At 38.7% G+C, this 26290-nt stretch overlaps 1 protein-coding gene across 7 annotated transcripts in view; it reads right to left on the bottom strand.

Annotated features, from left to right (window-relative positions):
* ZMAT3 (zinc finger matrin-type 3) overlaps positions 1-18344 on the bottom strand; it is a 54937-nt gene extending 36593 nt beyond the window's left edge. For 3 of the 7 annotated variants that reach the window (XM_009201335.3, XM_031663562.1, XM_021934661.2), the window contains exons 1-2: positions 17687-18344; positions 13593-13922 (exon numbers count right to left, since the gene is read on the bottom strand). In XM_009201335.3, coding sequence (XP_009199599.1) covers positions 13593-13865 — 273 coding nt within the window. In that variant the 5' untranslated portion in view covers positions 13866-13922; positions 17687-18344. The other 4 variants (XM_021934659.2, XM_017955683.3, XM_017955684.3 and 1 more) reach the window with 4 other exon arrangements.
* Positions 18345-26290: the final 7946 nt, after the last annotated feature.

Raw genomic sequence — 26290 nt, 5'->3', positions numbered from 1 at the left:
CAATAGACTCAAACAAGTAGAAGGAAGAACTTCAGAGCTCAAAGATAAAGCTTTTGAATTAACCCAAACCGATAAAGACAAAGAAAAAAGAATTTTTAAAAAATGAACAAAGCCTCCAAGAAGTTTAAGATTATGATAAACAACCAAACCTAAGAATAACTGCTGTTCCTGAGGAAGAAGAGAAATCTGTAAGTTTGAAAAACATATTTGAGGGAATAATTGAGGAAAACTTCCCCAGCCTTGCTAGAGATCTAGACATCCGAATACAAGAAGCTCAAAGAACACCTAGGAAATTCACTGCAAAAAGATCATCACCTAGGCATACAGTCATCAGGTTACCCAAAGTCAAGATGAAAGAAAGAATCTTAAGAGCTGTGAGGCAAAAGCATAAGGTAACCTATAAAGGAAAACCTATCAGATTAACAGCAGATTTCTCAGCTGAAACCCTACAAGCTAGAAGGGACTGGTGTCCTATCTTTAGCCTCCTTAACCAATTATTAGCCAAGAACTTTGTATCCAGTGAAACTAAGCTGCATAAATGAAGGAAAGATACAGTCTTTGTCGGACAAAAAAAATTCTGAGATAATTTGCCACTTTATCAGCCAGCACTACAAGAACTACTAAAAGGAGTTCTAAATATTGAAACAAATCCTCAAAAGACACCAAAATAGGATAGCCTTAAAGCATAAATCTCACAGGACCTATAAAACAACACAATGGGGGAAAAAAAAAAAAAACCAGGTATTCAGGCAAAAAAAACAAAAAACAAAAAAAACACAGCACAAGGAACAAAATAGTACTTCACGTCTCAATATTAAAATTGAATGCAAATGGCCTAAATTCTCCACTTAAAAGATTCCAAATGGCAGAACGGATAAGAATTCACCAACTAAGTATCTGCTATCTTTAAGAGACTCATGTAAACTTAAGGTAAAGAGGTGAAAAAACATATTCCATGCAAATGGACAACAAAAGTGAGCAGGAGTAGCTATTCTTATTTGAGACAAAACAAACTTTAAAGCAACAGCAGTTTAAAAAGACAAAGAGGGTCATTATACAATAATAAAAGGACTAGTACAAAAGGAAAATATCACAATCCTAAATATATGTACACCTATCACTGGAGTTTCCAAACTTATAAAACAATTACTACTAGACCTAACAAACGAGATAGACAGCAATACAATAATTGTGGGGGACTTCGATACTCCACTGACAGCACTAGACAGGTCTTAAAGACAGAAAGTCAAAAAAGAACGGTTTTAAACTATACATTAGAAGAAATGCACTTCACAGATATTTACAGACCATCCTACCCAACAACTGCAGAATATACATTCTATTCATCGGCACATGAGACATTCTTCAAGATAGACCATATGATAGCCACAAAACAAGTCTCAACAAATTTAAGAAAATCAAACTTATAGCAAGTACTTTCTCAGACCACAGTGGAATAAAATTGGAAATCAACTCCAAAAGAAACCCTCAAAACCATGCAAATACATGGAAATTAAATAACCTGCTCCTGAATGATTGTTGGGTCAACAATAAAATCAAGATGGAAATTAAAAGATTTTTGAACTGAATGACAATAGTGACATAACCTATGAAAACCTCTGGGATACAGCAAAGAAAGTGCTAAGAGGAAAGTTCATAGTATTAACTGCCTACATCAAAAAGTCTCAAAGAACACAAATAGACAATGTAAGGTGACACCTCACAGAACTGGAGAAACAAGAACAGTCCAGACCCAAACCCAGCGGAAAATCAGTCAAGATCCGAACAGAACTCAATGAAACAAAAAAATACAAAAGATAAGTGAAACAAAAAGTAGGTTTTTTGACAAGATAAACAAAATTGATAGACCATTATTGAGGTTAGCCAAGAAAATAAGAGAGAAAATCCAAATAAGCTCAATTAGAAATGAAATGCGAGATATTACAACCCATACCACAGAAATACAAAAAAATCATTCAAGGCTACTATGAACACCTTTATGTGGATAAACTAGAAAACCTAAAGGAGATGGATAGAAATATACAACCCTCCTAGATTAAACCAAGAATACATAGAAAGTGAACAGACCAATAACAAGCAGTGAGATTGCAATGGTAATTAAAAACTTACCAACAAAAAAGTCCAAGACCAGCAATATGCACAGCTGAATTCTATCAGACATTCAAAGAAGAACTGGTACCAATCCTACTGACACTACTCCAAAAGACAAAGAAAGAGGGAATCCTTCCTAAATCATTCTATGAAGTCAATATCACCCTAATACCAAAACCAGGAAAGGACATTACAAAAAAAAGAAAACTACAGACCAATATCCCTGATGAACACAGACGCAAAATCCTCAACAAAAATACTAGCTAACCAAATCCAACAGCATATCAAAAAGATAATCCACCATGATCAAGTGGGTTTCACACCAGGGATTCAAGGATGGTTTTACCTCTAGGGATAGTTTAACATCCTTGAGTCAATAAATGTGATACACCACATAAACAGAATTAAAAACAAAAATCATATGATCACCTCAATAGACAAAGAAAAAGCATTTGACAAAATCCAGCATCCCTTTATGGTTAAAACTCTCAGCAAAATCAGCATAGAAGGAACACACCTTAAGGTAATAAAAGCCATCTATGACAAACCCACAGACAACACTATATTGAATGCAGGAAAGCTGAAAGCATTCCCCCTGAGAACTGGAAGAAGACAAGGATGCCCACTTTCACCACTTCTATTCAACCTAGTACTGGAAGTCCTAGCCACAGCAATCAGACAAGAGAAAGAAATAAATGGCATCCAAATCAGTAAAGAGAAAGTCAAACTGTCACTATTTGCTAATGAAATGATTGTGTATCTAGCAAATCCTAAAGACTTATCCAAAAAGCAACTGGTACTGGTAAATGAATTCAGCAAAGTTTTGGGATACAAAATTAATATACAACAAATCAGTAGCTCTGCTATACACCAACAGCAACCAACGACCAAGCAGAGAATCAAATCAAGAACTCAACCCCTTTTACAATAGCTGCAAAAAAAAAAAAAGGGAATATACTTAACCAAAGAGCTGAAAGACCTCTACAAAGAAAAGCACAAAACACTGCTGAAGGAAATCATAGATGACACAAACAGAAGCACATCCCATGCTCATGATGGGTAGAATCAATGTTGTGAAAATGACCACACTGCCAAAAGCAATCTACAAACTCAATGCAATTCCCATCAAAATACCATCATCAAATTCAATGCAATTCCCATCAAAATACCATCATCATTCTTCACACAACTAGAAAAAAAAAATGCTAAAATTCATATGGAACCAAAAAAAGAGCCCTCATAGCCAAAACAAGACTAAGCAAAAAGAACAAATCTAGAGGCCTTACATTACCTGACTTCAAACTATAGTATATGGCTACAGTCACCAAAACAGCATGGTACTGGCATAAAAACAGGCATTTAGACCAATAAAACAGAAAAGAGAATGCAGAAATAAAGCCAAATACTTACGGTCAACTGAGCTTCAACAAAAGAAACAAAAACGTGAAGAGAGGAAAGGACACCCTATTGAACAAAAGGTGCTGGGATAATTGGCAAGCCACATGTAGAATAATGAAACTGGATCCTCATCTCTCACCTTATACAAACATCAACGAGAGATGGATCAAAGACTTAAATCTAAAACCTGAAACCATAAAAATTCTAGAACATTGGAAAAAGTTCTTCTAGACATTGACTTAAGCAAAGACTTCATGACCAAGAACCCAAAAGCAAATGCAACAAAAACAAAGATAAATAGATGGGACTTAATTAAACTAAAAAGCTTCTGTATAGCAAAAGAAATAATCAGCAGAGTAAACAGACAACCCACAGAGTAGGAGAAAATCCTTGCAATCTATACATCCAACAAAGGACTAATATCTGGTCTACAAAGGATTCAAACAAATCAGCAACAAAAAACAAACAATAGCATCAAAAAGTGGCCTAACGACATGAATAGACAATTCTCAAAAGAAGACATACAAATAGCCAACAAACATATGAAAAAAATGCTCAACATCACTAATTATCAGAGAAATGAAAATCAAAACCACCACGTGATACCACCTTACTCCTGCAAGAACAGCTGTAATCAAAAAATCAAAAAATAATAGATGTTGGTATGGATGTGGTGAAAAAGGGAACACTTTTACACTATTGTTAGGAACGTAAAATAGTACAACCACTATGGAAAACAGTGTGGCAATTCCCTCCTTAAAGAACTAAAAGTAGATCTACCATTTGATCCAGCAATCCCTCTCCTGGTTATCTACCCATAGGAAAAGAAGTCATTATATGAAAATGATACTTGTACACACGTTTATACGAGCACAATTCACAGCTGAAAAAATATGCCCATCAATCCACGAGTGGATAAAGAAAATGTGGCACATATTAATATATACTATGGAATACTACTCAGCCATAAAAAGGAACGAAATAATGGCATTTGCAGCAACCTGGGCTGGGCAGGGTGGCTCACACCTGCAATCCCAGCACTTTGAAAGGCTGAGGCGGGTAGATTACGTGAGGTCAGGAATTCAAGACCAGCCTGGCCAACATGGTGAAACACTATCTCTACTAAACATACAAAAATTAGCCAGGCACAGTGGCGGGCGCCTGTAATCCCAGCTACTCTGGAGGCTAAGGCAGGAGAATCGCTTGAGCCCAGGAGGCGGAGGTTGTAGTGAGCAGAGATTGCACCACTGCACTCCAGCCTGGGTGACAGAGGGAGACTCTGTCTCAAAAGTAAAATAAAATAAATCAAAATAAATAAAATTAGAATATAGGTATAGATATAGAATATATCTATAGAAATAAATATAGAATATATCTATAGATATAGAAGATATATAAAACAAAATTAGAATCCATAAATCCAAAGTAATATAAATAACTGAATAAATAAATGCAAAAATGGGAAAGATCTTTCTTAAAGTAAAATTCCAAGTAACAAGTTTAGAAGGAATGATTAAAACAGAAAAAATCACCAATTGGCAAATGCCACTCTAATAATTATTGGAGACAAGAATCATCACTGACCAAAACTATGATGAGAAATAAGATATTCACAGTCTTAAAGCACCTCCCCATATAACATTTGTTGAACACAAAAAGAAAAAGAATAACTTTGCAAAGGAGAACCATGGCAGGCACCAGCTTAAACGAGTGATCAGAGTTAACAGCACCAGCAATAAAAGATATTCACAACACATCTTTGTTGATATGACACACTAGGAAGAACACAGTATCATTTCTGTGGTATTCTTGCTAAAAAACACATAACCTGAATTTAATCAAACATCAAACAAGCCCAAATTTGGGACATTCTACAAAACAACTCTTCAAAAATTGCAAGATGATAAAAAGCAAAGAAAAACCAAGGACCTAGCCAAATTAAAGGAGACATGAAAACTACCTGCAAAATTTCATCCTGGATTAAATAATTGGAACCAGGGAAAGGCCATTAGTACACAATTAATGTAATATAAACAGTATATAAACAATATTATTTGAATCTGTGTTAAATTCCTGATTTTGACAACTATACTGTAGTTATGTAAAATGTTCATGTTTGGGAAGCCTGAATAAGGCGCATACAGGAATTATTTGTACTATTTTTGGAACTGTTTTGTAAGTCTAGAATAATTCAAACTAAAAAGTTGATAAAATAAAAATAAAACTTGTCAAATGCCACAACTGTCCAATGCAGAGCTGGGACAATCTGGTTCCACTGCACCTTGGGAACACTCAACACTGTCAAGGACTATCTCAGGTACCAGGAACTCTTCTAAACGCCCTACACATATTAACATGCAGGTATTATTAGTATCATCCTTCTCCTCATCATCTCCTTCTTCATGAAGCAGAGAAGGGTTAGTAAATGTTTCTGATATCATACATCTAGCGAGTGGTAAGACCACAAGATCAAATACTAGTCTCACCCCAAAGTCTGTGATTTCAGGTTCTTAATTAATATCCTATAAAACAGATGCTATGAAATGAGAATAAGAAATCCAGAAGTCTTATTTATTTAAATCAGTGTTAATTTCCTGATTTTGACAATTGTACTGTCATTATGTAAAATGTTAATGTTTGAATGTAACATTTAAATTTAAAAATTAAAAATACGACTGTCAAATTTAAAAATTCAATATGAGATTAGAAGTTAAGAACATGTCTCAAATCAAAAAAAAAAAAAAAGAATGATAAAAGATAGCAGAGACAAACAATATAATCAATCCATCAATTATACTTCAATAAAGCTAGAAAAATAAAAGAGAATCAATCCAGCAGAACCATGATAATGGCTAACAGGATTCCTAGAAGGAAAGACAAAAAATCTAGAGAATAGTAACTAAGAAAGAATATTTTTTTCTTTGGGAGGCCGAGGCAGGTGGGCCATCTGAGGTTAGGAGTTTGATACCAGCCTGGCCAACATAGTGAAACCCCATCTCTACTAAAAATACAAAAAACTCAGCTGGACATGGTGGCAGGCACCTGTAATCCCAGGTACTCAGGTGGGTGAGGCAGGAGAATCACTTAAACACAGGAGGCAGAAGTTACAGTGAGCTGAGACCGCGTCACTGCCCTCTAACCTGAGGAACAGAGTGAGACGCTGTCTCAAAAAAAAAAAAAAGAATATTTTTTAAATTTTCCAGAGCAAGAGAAACAGAAGTACACAAACTGAAACGATCTACTAGTGCTGACCAGGACAAATGAAAAAGTATCCAGGGGAAAACAAGACACAACCATCATTGTCAGATCTCAGACTACAAGGATAAAAAGGAGAGCCTAAAAGCTTCCCGGGGAAAAAAAAGAAAAACACAAAATTAAAACAGGTCACCAACAAAAGAATAAGAATTAGAAGATTTCTCTTCAGCAACATTAGACAAAAACAGAAAATAGAGGGCAGCTGTTAACATTCCAAAGAAAAATAATCTTCAACCTGGAACTGAATTGTCAAATATGACGGCACAACGCAAATATTTTTTAGAAACACAGGGCTCAAAAAAATTTATTCCCCATTACTCCCTCATTTTATTTCAAGGAAAAAAATGTGTTATACATTTATATTCATTATTTCTTCCTTAAAGTAATGTAACAATATACTCCAACAAAACAAGATTTAAAAAAGAAAACACATATATTTAGAAAATAGTGGTCCAACCTAAAGAGCAGTAAGTCCAAAGTTGACAAAGCTGTGCAGCAAACCAAAAAGACGCCAGCTGAAAATGGAGCAAGGAGATAGAGGAATCTAGGATAAAAGGAAAATTCCATACAATAAAAAGCGGGGTTGAGACTTAGGAGTGGAGAGGAGAATGGTGATATGAAAAATATAATGCTAGAAAAAGAGGGGAGAAGAAAAGCAACTAAAAACTCCAGGAAATAAAAAAACCTACACTCTGGGAAATACAAAAACCTACACAATGAAGTAGTGATTCAAATATAGAACAACTAATCCAAACTAGAAAAACTAGTCAAAATCAGAATCAGAAAACAGTAGGTTTCACGAAGATAAATGAAATGGGTTGTAAGCAATATAAAGAAAGATTGAGATGCTAACAGCTTTTTTGTAAGGCTTAAGATTCTTCTCTCTAGTTTTTTTTTAAAAAGTACCAGAAACTCAAGGAATAACAAAGTTATTTCAAAGTTATAATCCACATATGAAGCAGACTAAAATAGACACAATTTTGAGCAACTGGTAGCATTCAGGAAAGAGTTACCTATTTGAATATCTCTTGTGAGTAGCATGAGATCATGACACTGGAAATATAGGGAAGGAAACAGCTCTGCAGTGAACAGTATTTCCCCACTCATAATAATGCAAAATTCCCTATTCACAATAATGCAAATGCTGAATGTTAATTTTCAACAATTGGCATCAACCTGCAAATAGAGCATGGAAAACTTAATTTGATGACGGAATGGATAAAAACATGATCAATCTTGACAGTGTCAAAGTAAAACTATAGCCAGCTCAAGTTGGGAGTCAGAAAGGAGAAGAGAATGGAGAGGGAAAAAAGGAAGGGAATGGGTGGAGAACAGGTAATTACTACTTTCCATTATAAACCCTTTGGTTCCTCAGGCATTATTTTAAATAAAAATATTTTTAAATTTTTTTAGGAGAAAGTTGTTACCATTGGCTAATGCTACAAAGGGGTCAAGTGAGAAGGAGTTAGATTTGGCCTGTAAGATCATGGTGACACTGGAAAGGACCATTTCAGTGGCCTATAGGAATGGAAATCAGCATACAGTGGGCTGGGGAATGAATGGGAAATGAAGACCTGAAGAGAACAATTATACCCAGCAGAATGCTAAGGACAGGAGAGAAGAGGAGAAAGGTTGCTGACAGCAGGGATTAAAAGTAATGGGAAGGTTGCTGCTGCTATTTTTATTTATATAGAAGAGACTTGAGCACAGTTTTTGATTGAGGTGAAAAGGCGATGAAATCCAGAAAACAGGATGAGGAATCAAACTTGGAAAAAAGAAAGGGTATCTATCATTTTGAAATAAGAAGAAATGAGGTAGGGGTAGACTAGAGGAGGAGGCAGAAAACTGGCAGGATCATAGAGAGCTTCTGCCCTTTCAAGAGATCAAAGCAACAGCTAGAAAAGCCTACAGAGGTGGTGATTTCAGAGAGCAGAACAAGAAAACCAACAAGAATTAATTCTTGGGTAAATGGACTAAGCTGACAGACGAGTAGTATGGTTGAAATTTGAAAATCATTTTATTTGAACTTACATTTGAAAATCATTTTATTTTGCCTCATTTGTTGGTTGAATTATTCTTCATGAGACTCTTTTAAGCTAACCTGGTATCTGGATCTAAGAGAGTATCTCTGGAGAACGATCAAGAAAAACAAAGTTTTGCTTATTTACACAAGGTCCTACAGCAAGTTACTATCAAGGTAGTAACAACAGTAAGACAGCTGTGTACCATCTCATTCTGCTCATTTGAGACCCAAACACTTCTAAACAATAGCAACCTATTTCAACCAACCAGGATTTATTAAGATAACACATGCAATTCTCACAATACTGCACAGGAAGTACAATGACCCCTACTTTACAGATATTGAATAAAGAGAGATTCAGTGTCTTGCCTAAAGTAACTGAGCCAAGATTCCAGCCCAAAGCTGTTAGATTCCAAAGCATACATGCCACGTGTAAAGCACATGCATTAAAACCAAATCTGAAGTGTGTTTTAGCCATTCTCAGTCCACTGTAAGTCCATTTGGAAAAAAGTCAAATCGGAGAATTTTGAATACATGAAAATTAGCTGAGATTTAATTCACTGATCCAAACCTGGGTGATCAATATTAAGATGTAAGTGCCAAAATCCGTACTTTAAATTTTGGGAAAAATCTAACAGCATTCTCTTCATTATGAATTATGAATTAAGACCACTACACTCAGCATCCTAATTCTAAAGCTACTCTTTCACCTGTATTCTCTTTCTCTAATCAATCTAATTAACATAGTAGGTTATTATTTGACTACTAAATATTACAAATAGAAAGCCATGTTTATGACAAATTTTATAAATGTAATGTAAGTACATCTTGTCAAATATATACATGCAAATTAGCAAATAAACTGGTGACTTTAAACTGTGGATGCCTTAGCAAAATTCATCCATGTTTTTTGCTTTTTTTATTTCTGTTAATAACCTTCCATGCTAAAGCAATTCCTCCTCTGGGTATTTATGCCGATGAAACAGTGGTATGTTACCCCATGCCAGCCTTGTCCTAAGTAACCTGAAGCCTGCAGATAGACTTTAATAAAATGAAAGTATGTTTCTCCTCCAAAGATTGGATTTTAAATTAAGTTATACCCAAAGCCCTAATTTTAAGAATATAAAATTCGATGCCTTCATTAAAAATGAAACAACAGCTGACGATGTTTTGAAGCCAACTGATCAGTCTTAAAAAGTACTTGGAATAAAACTAAATCTGTAATGACTACAGATACACATGGGTCACTGCTAAGGTAGCCCCAGCTTGGGAACACTGGGACGTCAGGAAAAAACGCTAGTGAGCTTAAAGGGAAGTATTTATTGGGTAGTTTCCACTGCATGTCCTGGATTACTGGAACATGATACAGTCCGGCTCCAGTGTAACCACCGTTGTTTACAATACCTGAGGCAATCTGAAACTCCATGATTTCAACAATGGCATCAACTGACTAAAAAGTTTTGAGTAATGTAATCACAGTGATTTATCACTTCTCACAAATGCATTTCTAGCTCATAAACAGGCTACCCATGACCCATTTTATCTCACACATAACTGAAATAAAGAAGATAAAGTTTGGTAATGCTCTGTATTAAAAATTAGAAAGTAAGTTTTTAGTCTTGAAATAAAATTGTACAGCCATCATCTCATTTAACCCTAAACCACTTTGTTGTATTAATCTACAATCATTGGCATTCTACTTATTCCTGTGCTTGGTAAGCCTTACTCATTGGTCTTACCCTTCTCTTTTTTGTGTGTTTTGTTGTTGTTGTTGTCTTTCTTTGCTGGAGTACAGTGGCATGATCATAGCTCACTGCTGCCTCAATCTCCCAGGCTCAAGTGAGCCTCCTGTCTCAGCCTCACGAATAGCTGGGACTACAAGTGTCTGCCACTATGCCCACCTAATTTCCTTGTATTTTTGTAGAGATGGGGTCTTGTTATGCTGTCCAGGCTGGTCTTGAACTCCTGAATGCAAGCAATCTTCCCACCTCAGCCTCCCAAAGTGCTGGGATTACAAGTGTGAGGCACCACACCTGGCCTGGTCTTAGCCTTGTCTTCAGTAATCTTTCTTTTATTACTGCTTATTCATGTACACCCTCTGATGCATCTTTTTGGCTAACATTTCTATGCTTTCCTTCTTTGGTAGCTCACCCACTTCTAGAGTTATGTTCACACTCTGATTGTTTATTATCCTGATCTACATTTTGGACTATACACTTTTATCTTGACCATTTCTATCTTATTAAAATCCAGATTTCACTTCTAAGATGACCTTTTTTCTATGTTCCCCTAATGTAATTGCTCTGTATTTTTACACATGAACTGCTTTGCCTTAGTTTAGTTCTCTGTTAAAAACTTCTCTCTTTAAGAGTTACCAATAACATCAGTCTCATTCGAATCTTTGCTTCTAAAGTCTTAGCAATATACTTTATTATACCCAAACTTTTCATTTTCTGTAAGCTTCTACTTTCTGATTACTAGCTTGCCTCTTTTCTTTCCCATCTTTACGCTGGTTTTTAGCTGCTTAAGTTGTCCCGTTACATCCTGTTCTCCTTTAACCTTTCCACTTAAAAATTCTGATTTTTGAGAAATTTACCTAAATTGTATTTCCCTTTTCTTATATTTTCTAGTTTATTTTTTCACTGTACCATTGAGGAAACTGAAATTAAGTATAATTACTAATCTTGTCAACTAAAAAGTTTAGAACAAACATATGCAAAAATGTAAAATAAAAGAAAAAAACAAATGTTGATTCCGTTTATCTAGTTTTAGCCTTATAATCCAATGACCTTGCATCAAACTGAATCTTCTCTATGTATCATCAGTAGCACCTTTCAAAGTCCATGAAGTCAAAAAGTTTTATTAGGAGAAAAAAGAAATAACGTATATGTATAATCAATGGACATGTTAAAATTACACACTGCCCAAGAGTTTTCCCTCATAAAAGTAAACAACTCTTCCTTAAAAGGGAATTACAGGCTGGGTGTGGTAGGTCACTCACGCCTATAATCCCAGCACTTTGGGAGGCTGAATCTAGCCAACATGGCTAACCTCCATCTCTACTAAAAATACAAAAATTAGCTGGGTGTGCTGGTGTGCGCCTGTAGTCCCAGCTACTTGAGAGGCTGAGGCATGAGAATCGCTTGAACCCAGGAGACAGGGGCTGCAGTGAGCCAAGATCGTACCACTGCACTCCAGCCTGGGCCACAGAGCAAGACTCTGTCTCAAAATAAATAAATAAATAAAGGTAATTATATATGTGTATAGCATACAAGTGGGTTTGCTCCCAAGTTAATGATTTGTTAGGGGCTTTATACGGCTAATAATTAAACCTTGAGAACTCTGGCTTCTTTTTTCAAAGTGAGTCTTAGGCTATAAAACTGAACATTCCGTAGGAATAAATGAAGAAAGCTAATACAGTCTTGGAGTTGAGATGAATCATCCTAACAGACTCTGCTTGAATGGTAAAGACAGGCAAAGGAAGACCCTGTATCAAACAATTGTACTGCACAGCAAGGTGATGAGAGTAGATACTGGGGAAAGGGGGAAAACGTAAAAATAAAACCAGAAGAGGCCTTTAGGAACCAATGATGACACAGGTCAAGATCTGTGAGATACAATTAACTCAACTCTCTGCACCTGAGGGCAAAACAAAACCACATAATGGGAACTTAAAGAAGGCAACATATTATGTCTTCCCCTAAATACCAGAGAAAACAACTGACCATCAAAATACTTCCGACATACAATCAAAAAGCAACACAATAATCAGTCTTTGGGATCAAAGCAAAACAGAAGACTTAACACCCACAGTAAACAAAAACTTTAAGTTGGAGAAACTTATGGTGCACAAGAGAAGAAACACCTGTGTAACAGTCTTCTACCATACTCTCTTATTACTAGAGATTTTCATGCAGATAATAAATAATCAAATCAATGATGTCCCAGGAAGACATCATTCAGTGGGTTTTGTCCTTGATTATTTCCCAGGTCTCTTTTCTCCGAAAAAGGAAATTATTTAACTTTATACAGACGTCTAGAATAAAAAGAAATATTGTACCCTCTCTTTAGAACCAAAGTTTAATTTTCCATTTGTTCTTAGGTAATATTACCCTTTAAAATGGTCCTCTCCACTAGCTATTCAACATGGAGGTGAAAGCTTTAAATCTTAAAAACCAGTATTAGTTTACACTAACGGGCTAAAATAAATTAGAGTATGCTTATTATGAATGAAGGATAGGGCTTAATATTCCAATGTCATTTTATTCTCACTATAAAAAGATACCTGTGTTTTCCTTACCACTGATAGGATATATAAGAGTTATAAGTCAAAAATGGAAAGCATGAGACTCATGCACAGAGATCACCTTGAAATGATGCAAATTATATTAGCTTCTAAACAATTTTACACTGAATTGAGTTTGGTACATCATGGGTTTTTTTGTTTGTTTGAGATAAGTCTTGCTCTGTCGTCCAGGCTGGTACATCATGTTTTAAATACTTGTTCTTCTTAAGACTACAGGTTCAAATGCCAGCAGAGATAATTTACATTTGCCTACAAAGACTGGTAAGCTATCGAACGCCACACAGCTTAGTGTAAGAGGTTGAGATCCATTCTACAAAAAATGATACTTATTTTTAAAGTAAAAACATAAGGCTTTTAATCAAACAAATTTATACTTAGTTGTTCTCTAAGCCATCTTGATATTCCACGCACAGTCATATCTAGAGAGACAACTGCTAAACAGGAAGAGCCCTGAAATGTTCACCCCACTAAATGCCTGGTTTTCTTTTCTCCCTTTACCTGATAATGAGCCTGGGCTTGCTGTGCAGAGTTCAAGGTGACATTGCAGAGTTTGCAGTACAGGGGCTTACATAGCTCCTCCAGGGCACAGTCTTGCTCCCCCCCTTCCTTTGATAACTCTTCTTCCCCTGCAAGAGGCAAGGAAGCCTCCTGCCCAAAAAGCTTCTGTGGTGGAAGCTGCAAGGTTCCTGTAGACCTGGTGGCCAATGACATAGGAGGCGAGAGTGAGGGCTGCTTAGGTGGAGGAAGCACGGTGTGTTGCAAGAGGATCATTGGGTAGGAAAGCCTTGGGCATAATCCAGTGGGTGATGAGAAGCAAGGTCTTCAAATCTGAATCAACAGCAAAAAAACAAAAAAACAAAAAAAACAGAAACAAAAAATTCACTTAAAAATGAGACTTCACAAGATAACATGTAAATGACAACATAATCTGACCCTTTCTTCTACTTCTCCAAACCCATCCTTGGGACTTCTTTCCTTTGGCCTCATTTAGCAGACTTCCCCTGCCTGTTAATTCATGTTAACGTGGTGCTCTTCCACTGAGAATGGCTTTATAGATTTGGCTTTATTTTGCTTGGCACTGTTCCAACTGCTATCCCTCTGGCCCATGAACATTAATAGCATTGCATCCAAGGCTAATTAAATCCAAAAGTCACATGGCTGAAATGGACATCAAAGGTCACCTAGTCCAGACCCCTTCCCTCAGGCACACTAACACTTAAACACTCTTAATGATAATCACGCACAGACAAAAACACCATGAGCTGTCCAGCATGGTGGCTCACGCCTGTAATCCCAGCATTTTGGGAGGCCAAGGTGGGTGGATCACCTGAGGTCAGGAGTTCGAGACCAGCCTGTTCGAGACAATGTGGTGAAACCCTGTCTCTACTAAAAACACAAACATTAGCTGGGTGTGGTGGCAGGTGCCTGTAATCCCAGCTACTCCGGAGACTGAGGCAGGAGAATCACTTGAATAGGGGAGGCAGAGGTGGTAGTAAACTGAGATCATGCCACTGCACTCCAACCTGGGTGACAGAGCAAGACTGTGTCCCAAAAAAAAAAAAAAAAAACCACCAGCTAAAAATCTTAGCAAATATCTCTTCCAACCAACCAATATCAAGAAGAGTGAATAAAAAAAAAAAAATCACCTTGCAGAAATTTCAAGGAACTCTAGGAATAGCCTAGAGTTAAAGTATGACAGAAATAAATAAAATATGCTCCTTCTGATCAACTAGCAATATTTAAGTAGTTGAGCCAATGTACAGCAGAGGTGGCAAGCAGCCCGTGGGCCACATACAGCCACAGATGTGCTGTTTGGAATATACAGTTTTGTTTTCATTTTTTAAGTTGAATGAGTTGTTAACATTCAAAAATCAAGAGATTCGTGGCTTCTCTTGAAAAAGGATGATCTGGCATCACTTGGCCCACATTCCTATATGGGACGCAATTAACTAGTTAGTGCTCAGAGGCACAGTGCCCTCTAGCCAGGCCCACCATTTCTGGGATACCTCAGTCCCCACTCAGTTGCTGCCTGTTCTTGATACTTGCCTGTTCACTGTGGGCTCTTGAGTTTACCTCATACAGCCTTAGATTATATTCATCAGTCCCCTGTAAAATCCAAATTTTTCCTCCTTCTCTAGGTAAATTACCTACACAAAATAAGGTATCAAGGAAATGTCCAATGGAATAATGGATCACACCACCAAAAGCCACAGTATAATTCCAGTTCCTCAGTCTTGAGGCTATTTTCCTCCCCCTTCTTAATAAATAACTGATAGTCTCTATTATAATTCCCTCAGAAAAGACCCAAAATGTTCCTCTCCCTCTTCAATCTTTATCCATAATTTCTCCTGCCTCCCCCTACAGATGGCATCTTCTAACCTGAGTGTCCCAAAATGAACCACAGTACACCCTTTGGGTTCCCAAGATTCTAATTAACCCAAATTAGAATCCTTATTTCAAAATCCACAATTCCCTACACTCTCTCAATACAGTATTAAAACCTCTTCTCTTGGTCAATAGAATATGGCTATTTTAAGCTGCTGAAAATTTCCATCTGCAATGGAAATGTGTACATTATGGCAATAATAGAACTACTAAAATGTATCAAGTAAATTTTGAAAAGTTAAAGTCTGTATTACCACATTTGATAACTACACAGCACCTGAAAATCAAGTAACAACTTTCATATGAAATTTGGGGTGGGGAGGCAACAAAGGAAATCAGCGTGATGGGAAAATAATGTAGTTAAGGGTAAAATGCGTAAGTATTACTCATAGAATTTAACAATACTTCTCATTAATCACAAAATTTAGAAAAATGATATTATTTCATTTTTAAGCAGAAGTGTACTGCCCATATCTTTGGGAACATAAAGAAAAGCAATATAGAGTTTGAACATTTAAAAAGTCAGGTTCTCTGTGATGGTATTATTTCTCTTAATCGAATCAAGTAAAGATATCCATAAAGCAAAAACAGATATGGTCATTTTAGAAAAGGGAACTAAGTAGACAAAGAACAGCCTTTTAAAAAGTTTAACTACCTAATTATAATAATTCATAATGTTAAGCTACTGACGTCAACTTGCCACAAACATGCTGCTAGTTCATTAGTGAAAAGGTGAATGGGGGTGTGAAAACATCTGGATAAAGGAAACCAATATAAACAGAAAATCAAATGCTACCAATTGCCTAGGCATGTCTGGACTTGTTTTATGAAAGCTCACTTTCACTTGAGGAAATTCTAGCATGTGTCTCCCCCAGTGTTATCTACAAGTTTCCCTCAAAATAAAGGTCCTTCTCAAAGCACAGAGGTACAAAAGGCCTCCTACCAGAGGGGATAAAGTTACCTGATTTAAAGAAAAAATTCTTGCCAAACACAGATTTACCCATTATCGCTTTGATCTTATAATTTTTAAAGAGTAGCTTGATATCCCAAATTTATTTCTTGTTATATTTAACAATCAACACAATGTCGACTCCTCAAAAAAATCTATGTATGACAACTGCATCAAATATTAGTACATTTGCAAACAAAAATTAGCATAAAATATAAATCTTAAAATGAATAAAACCAAGTCTTCAGTGAATGCATGAATGATGGAATCCATAGACCCAAAACATGCAACTCAGATCTGTTCAACTGTTGCATTGGTTTAAAAGGGACTAATTTGAAGACTGGCATAAATATTCTTCAGATCTTAAAAACCACTCACTCTGATGCTTGCAATGGCATAAATGAAGGATTCATGCTGGTTAATGTCCTGGTTTGGAAAGGACCTAAGACGACATTAAAGAAAATCAAAGCTTCGCAATGTACCCTGTTTAAAGAAAATTAATTATCATAGCATACTTAGTTTTCATCACTGGACTGGGGCCTACTCTTCACATACTGTGTTAAAGACAATCTCTTTCTCATTTGGAGAAATCTACAGAGGAAAGAGAATAGAATAAAGGAACAGGTTAGCAGCACCTCCGCAAACTAGGTAAGTCTGTAATTGGGAATTCTGGAAATGCGGGAAAGGCGGCGAGCATTACTCAGAGGTCATCAGAACGCAGCAAGAAGGAATGAGAGGGAGAAAAGTTTAAAAAAAAAAATCACTTGAGGCAAGGTATATCCTATAAGGAAGGCTCGAAAGAACGCAGAAAACTGTGGAAGAGGCCTTGGCGAACTGGCGAATGTTTTTCAGTCTCCGCTGTGACGGTTCCTAATCCTAGGGAACTGTTTACAGATTTGAATCAAAGCTACAGACACTTCAGCGTCGCCCACATCCACCTTACATTCCTAAGATGTGCATGCATACACACGAACCCACACACGCACCTCAACCCGGTAAGGATGCCATCACGAAGGATGGAATCCCCAGACTCCCACCGGGCGGGGGCAACTGAGAGGGCCAAGGCAGCGGCACCCACAGATGATCCACCTGGTCCACGTGAAATGCCTGAAACGAGCTAACTAAACTGATAAATAGAAGCAGCGCAAGCCCTGTCACGTGGAAGGCAGATGGAAAGAGCATCGGAAAGGAACCGCTAGTCCCCGGCGCTCCGGGGCTTGTCCTGAAAGCCCCGCGGTTCCCAATCGCCTGCACTTACCGGAACCCCCGGGACGCGCCGGCAGTCTCGGCGCCGCGTCCGCCCGGGACGCCCGCGACGCCCGCCCTGCGCGCCCGGCTCGGCCCAGCTCGACCCAGCCTCTCCTCGAAGCAACTTTCTCCGCCGGCCGCCGCGGAGCCCCCTCCGCAGCCGAAGGCTGACTGTCAAAAGTCAGTCCAACCCGACCCACAGGGAAACAGCTGCAGGAAGTGACTGCGGAACCGGGAGGCGGTGGAGGAGGAGACTGAGGGCGCCGGCTCGGTGTCGCCACTGCGCATGTGCCTGGCGGAGCAGGCCAGGCAGCGGTAGCAGCGGCAGCCGCGGCGGCTCCAGCATCCCCGGCGGGCGGCGCGTGGGTCAGGTGCTGTGGCCGCCAGCGCAGGGGCGCGGGGTTGGGCCGGCGTGGGGAACAAAGGCACGAGTGAGAGGCGGGAGGCTCCCACCGCCAATCTCAGCAGACAGCCCGGAAGAGCTGTTCAGCAGATGCCCTGGAAAGTTAATCCTTGGTAGAAGCCTGGGCAGAGCTTTTGCAACTTTCATCTCCCGTCATTGGGATCCAAACATTGTTCATTCTATTCCTCCCTTCGTCTCCTGGTTGGCGGTTGAGGCGGCTGAGTGGATCCTTTAAACTGCTGCTCTCCCCACTTCCGCCCCAGGATGGAGGAAGAAGAGCGTGGCTGCCTGCCCAGTAGTGGCCGCCTCCCTCACACAAAATGCCGTTTCCCGCCCCCCCTCCCCCGCACACACCTTCTCTCTTCCTACACGAAAGTGAGCAGGAGATAGAGGAGACTTTCTCCTGACCCCCAGAGGCTCACCTACAAGACAGGAAGGACCAGGAAAAGAGTGGCCAACGCTAGGATGTCGCATCCTTCATAACCAACCTGGACATCTTCAGGTTGAACATTGAGTGATGAGCTGAGGAAATCCCAGCTCTAAACTTGCAGCGTAAATTAACCCTTATGAAGATCTGCTGGGGTATTATTTTTGTGTGTGGCAAACGATAACAAATTTACTACTTTAAGAGTACAGGGCTGACGCAGTGGCTCACGCCTGTAATCCCGACACTTTGGGAGGCCGAGGCGGGCAGATCACGAGGTCAGGAGATCAAGACCACCCTGGCTAACACGGTGAAACCCCGTCTCTACTAAAAATACAAAAAATTAGCCGGGCGTGGTGGCGGGCGCCTATAGTCCCAGCTACTCGGGAGGCTGAGGCGGGAGAATGGCGTGAACCCGGGAGTTGGAGATGGCAGTGAGCAGAGATCACACCACTGCACTCCAGCCTGGGTGACAGAGCGAGACTCCACTCCGTCTCAAAAAATAAAAATAAAAAAAGTACAGTTCAGTGGCATTAAGTACATTCACATTATTGTGTGGTTATTTTTTAAAACACGAATTAAAATGCCAGGGAGATCTAAGTATAGTAAGATGTGCCCTATTAGTAGGGAAACAACTGCAGGAAATTAAGGCTGTTTCTTTGGCTGAAACATGCACCAATCCAATACCAACAACAACAAACCATGAAAGACTTCATAAGTATAATGATTGTTTAACAAACGTATACACAGTGTATACCAGCCATTTGGAGAGAGTAATCCATCATCTGAATTGGTTTTCCAACTGTATATGTACATTTACTTTATGTGTCACTATTTTAAAGGGCTATATTATTTCTAAAATAATAAATACTGCTAAAATCCACTCTCCAGCCCCTTTTCTATATGGTCTTTAGCCAGTCTGAGAACTTCACAGTCCACACTCCTTAGCTAGGACCACAACTAGGCCTTAGGGAGCCTTTCCCATCTGACCTTCCACCAGTCTCCTCTCCTCATTTCACTCACACCCCCATCCATGCCCCTTAATTTCCTGCCTCTGTAATTTAGCTCTATCTGCATCTTGAGTGCCAAATGCTTTCTCTCCCCTCCCCTTGCATTGTCAGATCCTACCTATCCTTCCAGGTCTCTTCTTTCATGAGCTCCCACAGCACTTTCTCTGCACACCATGGTGGCACATTATTTATTGTCCCACATTATAATTACTTAAGAGATATTTCCTCTGCCCTATAAATACCTTGAGTCCAGGAAGGATAAATGTCTTGGAGTTTTCAAGTTTTATGTTTGGTAGTTTGATGCATTCTTGTCCATCAGGATAAAAATCTGAACAATTCCATGTTCTCTGCTCACATACTCTTCTCAGACAGCTAGGGCATTTCCTTCCCTGCCTCGGGGAGAATGAAAAGTCAAATCTGATGCTTGTGTAATAGACATTTGAAGCTCATGGCTGTGACAGTAGTCTCATAAGTCAGAGTTTGTAGTTTAGAATTAGCTGGACTTCATGAGTTTCAGCACATGAGGTGAAAGGAAAAAAAAAAAAAAGCCACAAACAATATATTCATCACTTTTGCTGTTGAAAAAAAAAATCACAATGGCTGACAGCGACAAAGGTTTATTTCTTATTTGTATTACATGGTGGGTCAGCTGAGGTTCTGCTCCATGGGTCTCCTCAATCCAGTGCCCAAGCTGAAGACGCTGCCCCTATGTGGGACTTGGCAATTCTCAAGGGAGATGGGAAGAGCCGGAGAGCTGTTAGAAACTTGCGGTGCCTCTTAAAGCTGCTTCTCCAATGTCTCATGACATGTCTACTCAAATCCCATTGGCCAAAGCCTTTCATATGGCCAAACCCCAAGTAAGTGGAGAAGTCTACTTCTTTCATAGGCAAATCACATGGCAATGGGCATGGATTGTAACTTTTTTGGAGTGGGAGTTGTGTGGTTAATTGTAAACAATAATGCAATCTGCCACAAAGATGGGGAACCAATTTTCTCTCCCCAGAGATATTGGTGTATGTCCCAAAGAAAGGCCTATAAATCCCCACCCACCCACCAGCCACACACACCCAGTCCTTGGGATTCGTTTGAAAGAAATTGTGGAGCTAGAAATAATACAGTTCCCGCACGTGTTTGAGGATCTAGAGATTGGGGGCATCTGAGCTCTAGTCCCAATGGGGATCAGAAAAGCAATCAAGATCTAGGGTTTCCCCTCAATAAGTCAAAAGAGAGTAGGATGTTAGCCTGAACTGTTTGAGCCAGAGGAATGCCCCAAAACTTTTTTTTTTTTTTTTTAATATTTATGGTATTAGAAACTATTCAGAGGAACTGATAGAGTGCTGTAGGGAGCTGATGAGCCTACAGGTCGGAAAGAAGAAGGACAGAACTGAATGAACAGATCACTGATCTGATAGCAGAGAAAAAATAGACATCAACTATTGAGGCCAAAGCCAAGGGGTGTTTGCACTGATATCTACTTCCTCTTGCCACCTGCCTCCCCACTCCACCGTACCCCATCCCAAATTTTAAGGTTATTCTCAGAAAAATAAGGGGAAGCAGATCATTTTGAAGTGATTACATATTAACCAGAAATGACTTGGAGCCAAGAGAGATTTGTGGGTAATAGAAGTACATGTAGAATTGACTAATTTTTTCTCTCTTTAAAAAGAACAAGATCTCAACATTGAGATGAATTTTAATGATTTTTTTAAAAGAAATGTTTTTATACGCTGAGTTTCATGACCTGATATAGTATAACCAGTACATTTGGATGACCATAGTTGATTGCATAAATGTGTGAATGAATGAGGAATTTATTTTCTCCATTCTGTAACAGGCATTATAGTGCCTGACAATGTACTTCACTGCAATGTTTCCTTTTTTAATGTAACTATTATGTGGGAAACTCTCTGAATTTATCAGAAAGGAACTCTCATATTAAAATAAGGATAATTATTTTTCATTTTGCTAGATCCTATATTGAGAAAATCTACATTTGTATTTATTTACCAAGGAGATGGTCCTAACACACTTACTTTTGGTAGCATGGCTTGAGTTTTTGGGAATCTACCCAGAAAGCTACATGATGATGTACTCACAAGCAGAAGGAGAGAAACACTCATCCCTCTCCATCGACTGATACAATTTGTCAGGTCAGATTCTCTCTTGTATGGGAATTTGTGTCATCCTTTGAGATTCCACATATCTTTTCTCTCATAACATATAATGTCTTCCAGACCAACTTCTTTCTTTAAATCATCAGAGTATGCTTCCAACATTCTTTGTGTCTCATAATAACCTCTGCCTTTCAACACAATCCTTCCTTACAATCAGAGTAAAGCAATATATCAAAAATCTCAAATCCAGCAAAATAGCCTCTTGTGCATTTTAATAATATTCTAACATTGTTTAACCTAAAAATAAAATATGAAGAAATAGTGGAAACACAGCAACAGCAGTCACAATTTTTTTCCCTGGATTCCTCTAGTTTTAAAAATGGACCTTGAAAAGAATGTGTATTCTGAAAAAAAAGGTGGGGGGAGGGGCACCAAATAGATAGCAAAACCGAAGGCCTATAGCCAACTATAACAAAATATAGTAGGGAGTGGGGACAAATCACCAATAGCTACAAGACCTGTGTGGCATCCACAGGGGAAAGTAGAGAGAAACAACAGGGCAACTGACGGACCTGAGAAAACCGAGGTGCTCTCAGCCCTCCATATCCACGGGGTTCTGCACCCACAACTGTGGATCAAAAATATTTTTCAAAAAAAATTAAAAAATAATATAACAATGATTTACAGAGCATTTACATTGTATTAGGTATTATAGCAATCTAGAGATGATTTAAAGTTTACTGGAGGAGAAACATATGTTATCTAAAATACTATGACATTTTATATCAAGGCAGCTGCAGATTTGGGTATGCTGGGTCTGGAGGGTCCTGAAACCAATCCCCCACATACTGAGGGACAGCTGTAGCTAATGGGACTCACTGGAAAGCTCAGAGAGCCAATTTGAGAACAGTAACTGAAAGTGAGAGGAGCTTTGCACTTCTAAGAGTGGATTCATGCAATGGGTAAGAGGTGAGTTCTGACAGGACTTGTGGACCAGATGGTTATATAACAGGCACTATAGCTTAAATAAATTTAAAGTTAGTTTCTGGGCCAAGTTTGAGGACTAATAACCCTGGAAACACAGACCTCAGAGCTAACTGAGAAGGTGTTCCTGAGTAGACTACACAAGACACAGTATTTATAGGTTTTGCTACATAGAAAATGGGAGAAGGGGAGTGGTGAAGCAAAGGTGATGTTCTACAGTTTTGATTGGTGCTCAGTGACATTATACGTAAAATAAAGCAAATATGTGGTTAACAAACCTGTAGGCCTCAGTGTCTAGAGAGGAATGGTTGATTTTATCCTGCCTTTGTGTTTTATCTGATAGACAAGGCTGTAATCACTACAAGTCAGTGAAATATTTGACAGACTCCAGCCTAGCAGGTGTGAGCACAGCTTAGTTCATAAACCTCGTTTTTATTACGCATATCTCCAACCTGTAGCTATCTTGGGCCACTTTTAAAATTTATATTCTGATTTTCAGTTTTTCCACAGACTGAAGCAGTTTGGGGCCCATAAACTCTCGGAAGTAACTATCCCAAACTCCTTTTCCAAACAGAAGAGAAAATGCTGGGATTTGAATCCAAAGAGTATAGGTTAAAGAAATAGGAAAAAAAAAAAAAAAATCCAGAAGAGAGGAAGGAACCAGATCTCAGAAAGTAAGTCACCACCTTTGGAAAATGACAGGAGGACAAGAGCAGAGGGAGCTCTAGAGTCTGAATTTAGAAATGTGTCCTAAACCACCCATTCGTCATCTTCTGATCACATCTGTGATTCAACTGCCAGCTTGCAAGAAATACAGATGGCAAAGAAATACCTTAAACTATACTATGGGCCTGAGCTCAGCAAAATCCAGACTATAGGACAATGACCTGATTTATACAACAACTACATTACACAGAAAAAGCGGAGCAGGGAATGAAAGGGGAATGTGGAGATTTTTTTAAAGATACAGGCAAAACCAAATTACAATGTTTAAGAATGAATGCTTGGGTGATAAGCCATAATAAAAACCAAAGAATTGATTACAATAAAAATTGAAATAGTGGTTCTTTTTCCCAGGGGGTAGGCAGATGGGGTGTGACTGGGAGAAGAAACATGGAAGGTTTCTGGAGAAGCTGGCGAATAGTGAGGCACCTTCACCGTTTACCAGCTATTCCAGCGTCTGCACTGTTTGCTAGCTTACTACTTACTAAATACTAAGCTACTTACTAAATTATTAACTTACTAAATAATAACCACTATCCTTACTACTTACTAAACCTTACTACTATTGGAACAGTAGTCCTCACCATTCACACAGGTGGTGGTCAAGAAATAGAACTTCTAATAATGCATTAAACTGTAATTTTTAATGCATTTTTCAATATCTATGTCATATTTTACAATACAGACACTTTTAAAAACAGAAGAAAACTAATAATATCTCGTCATTATATAAAATGCAGAAGGATTTAAAGCAGAAATAGACTTCTCATAGTCACACCATGCTTTTTTTTTTTTAAGTTTGCACCATTTCCTTTTGGGTGTTTTTCTACCCATGTAAAGACATATTTTTAGTGAAATTGGAGTACACTATATATGTACCTTTTTTTTTTTTTTTTACTTATATCATAAGTGCTTTCAATAAATAATCCTGGAACATGGCACTTTTAATGGCTCCATAATATTCCATCCAATAGACATAGTAAAATTTAAACATTCAGCCAGGCACGGTGGCTCACACCTGTAATCCCGGCACTTTGGGAGGCCAAGGCGGGCGGATCACGAGGTCAAGAGATCGAGACCATCCTGGCCAACACGTGAAACCCCGTCTCTACTAAAAACACAAAAATTAGCTGAGCATGGTGGCGGGCGCCTGTAGTCCCAGCTACTCGGGAGGCTGAAGCAGGAGAATCGCTTGAACCTGGGAGGCAGAGGTTGTAGAGAGATAATATCACGCCACTGCACTTCAGCCTGGTGACAGTGCAAAACTCCATCTCAAAAAAAAAAATCTAAACGTTACCTCATTGTTGGGCATTAAGTTTCTTTCCACTTTCTCACTAAAATAAACAGCACCTCATCGTTGTTCATATATCCTGATTTGAATTTATAATAACTTTTATTAGATTAAATTATTATAATATGAAGTTACTAGATCAAAGGGAATGAATACCTTTAAGGCTTATAATACATTTTGCCACATTGGCTTTCCAAAACAGTGGCCCACTCAACATTCCCACTAGGCCCTTTCTGAGTGTGATCCTCTCACTGTTCACACACAATATTGCTTATTACAACTTTTTTCTTCTTTACAATTTGCTAAGCAACAAAATGGTGTATTGTCACTTTCGTGTCTTTACTTATTTAACTTTTGCAGTTATTTTTTGAGAATTGTCTGATTTTGTCCTTTATTTTTCTTTTGGAGACTAATCTCATTAATTATGTAGTATACACTTTTGAGAATATCAACCCATTGTCTCTTTATGTTAAAAGTAGTTCTCCTAGTTTTTTGTTTACTTGCTCTCTCTCTCTATACATGTATATATGTGTATGTGTGTGTGTGTGTGTATATATATATATATATATATATTTTTTTTTTTTTTTTTTGAGACAGAGTCTTGCTCTGTCACCTAGACTGGAGTGCAGTGGCACTATCTCGGCTCACTGCAACCTCCGCCCCCCCCCAGATTCAAATGATTCTCCTGCCTCAACCTCCTGAGTAGCTGAGATTACAGGCACCCGCCACCACACTCAGCTAATTTTTGTATTTTTAGTAGAGATGAGGTTTCACCATGTTGGCCAGGCTGGTCTCAAACTCCTGACCTCAGATGATCCACCTGTCCCGGCCTCCCAAAGTGCTGGGATTACAGGCATGAGCCACCGCACCCGGCCAATATTTTTTTACTTACAGAAGTTTTAGGCCAGGCATGGTGGCTTATGCCTATAGTCCCAGCACTTTGGAGGCTGAGGCAGGAGAAGGCCTTGAGCCCAGGAGTTTGAAACCAGCCTGGGCAATATTGTGACACCTCATCTCTACAAAAAATGAACAAAATTAGGCAAGCACGGTGGGATGCACCTGTAGACCCAGATACTCAGGAGGCTATGGAGAGAGGATTGCTTGCACCCAGGAGGTTGAGGCTGCAGTGAACTGAGATTGGGTCACTGCACTCCAGCCTGGGTGACAAAGCAAGACAAGACAAGAAAGAGAGAGACAGGTAAGGAAAGGAAGTTTTACTCATCCTATCCTTAGCTTCTATGACACCTCTTCTGTGAAGTCTATCCTAACCCTAAGTTGCAGTTACCAGTCCCTCCTGGGTGCATGTATGCCAAGTATCCCATACTTCCCTTCATGGATCTGAGAAATAAGCCAACATAATACCCTGCTCCTGTGCTAAACAATGTTAAAAGCAAACATAGTTTCCTGTCTTATGTTAAATGATTCTGAGACCAGTCATACTTTCCTGTACCTATGTTAAACAAAACTATAATAAGCAGAACAAAATTTAGTTACTTGTTTCTGGAAATTTTTGCTCCTAAAAGATCAGAATGTGAACCTATTAAAAGAACTGCTTATGAAGACGAACTGCTTGCTCTTTTTGAGAACCTTGCTCACTGAAATTGCCCTCTGGAGGGGCCCACATGGCATGTGACCTTAGAAGTAGATCGTCCAAGTTCCAGTCAA

Source organism: Papio anubis, chromosome 2 (genome assembly GCF_008728515.1).
Source record: "Papio anubis isolate 15944 chromosome 2, Panubis1.0, whole genome shotgun sequence".
NCBI lineage: Eukaryota > Metazoa > Chordata > Mammalia > Primates > Cercopithecidae > Papio > Papio anubis.
The sequence above is the reverse complement of the archived record's forward strand: the minus strand, read 5'-3'. Positions and strand labels throughout refer to the sequence as shown.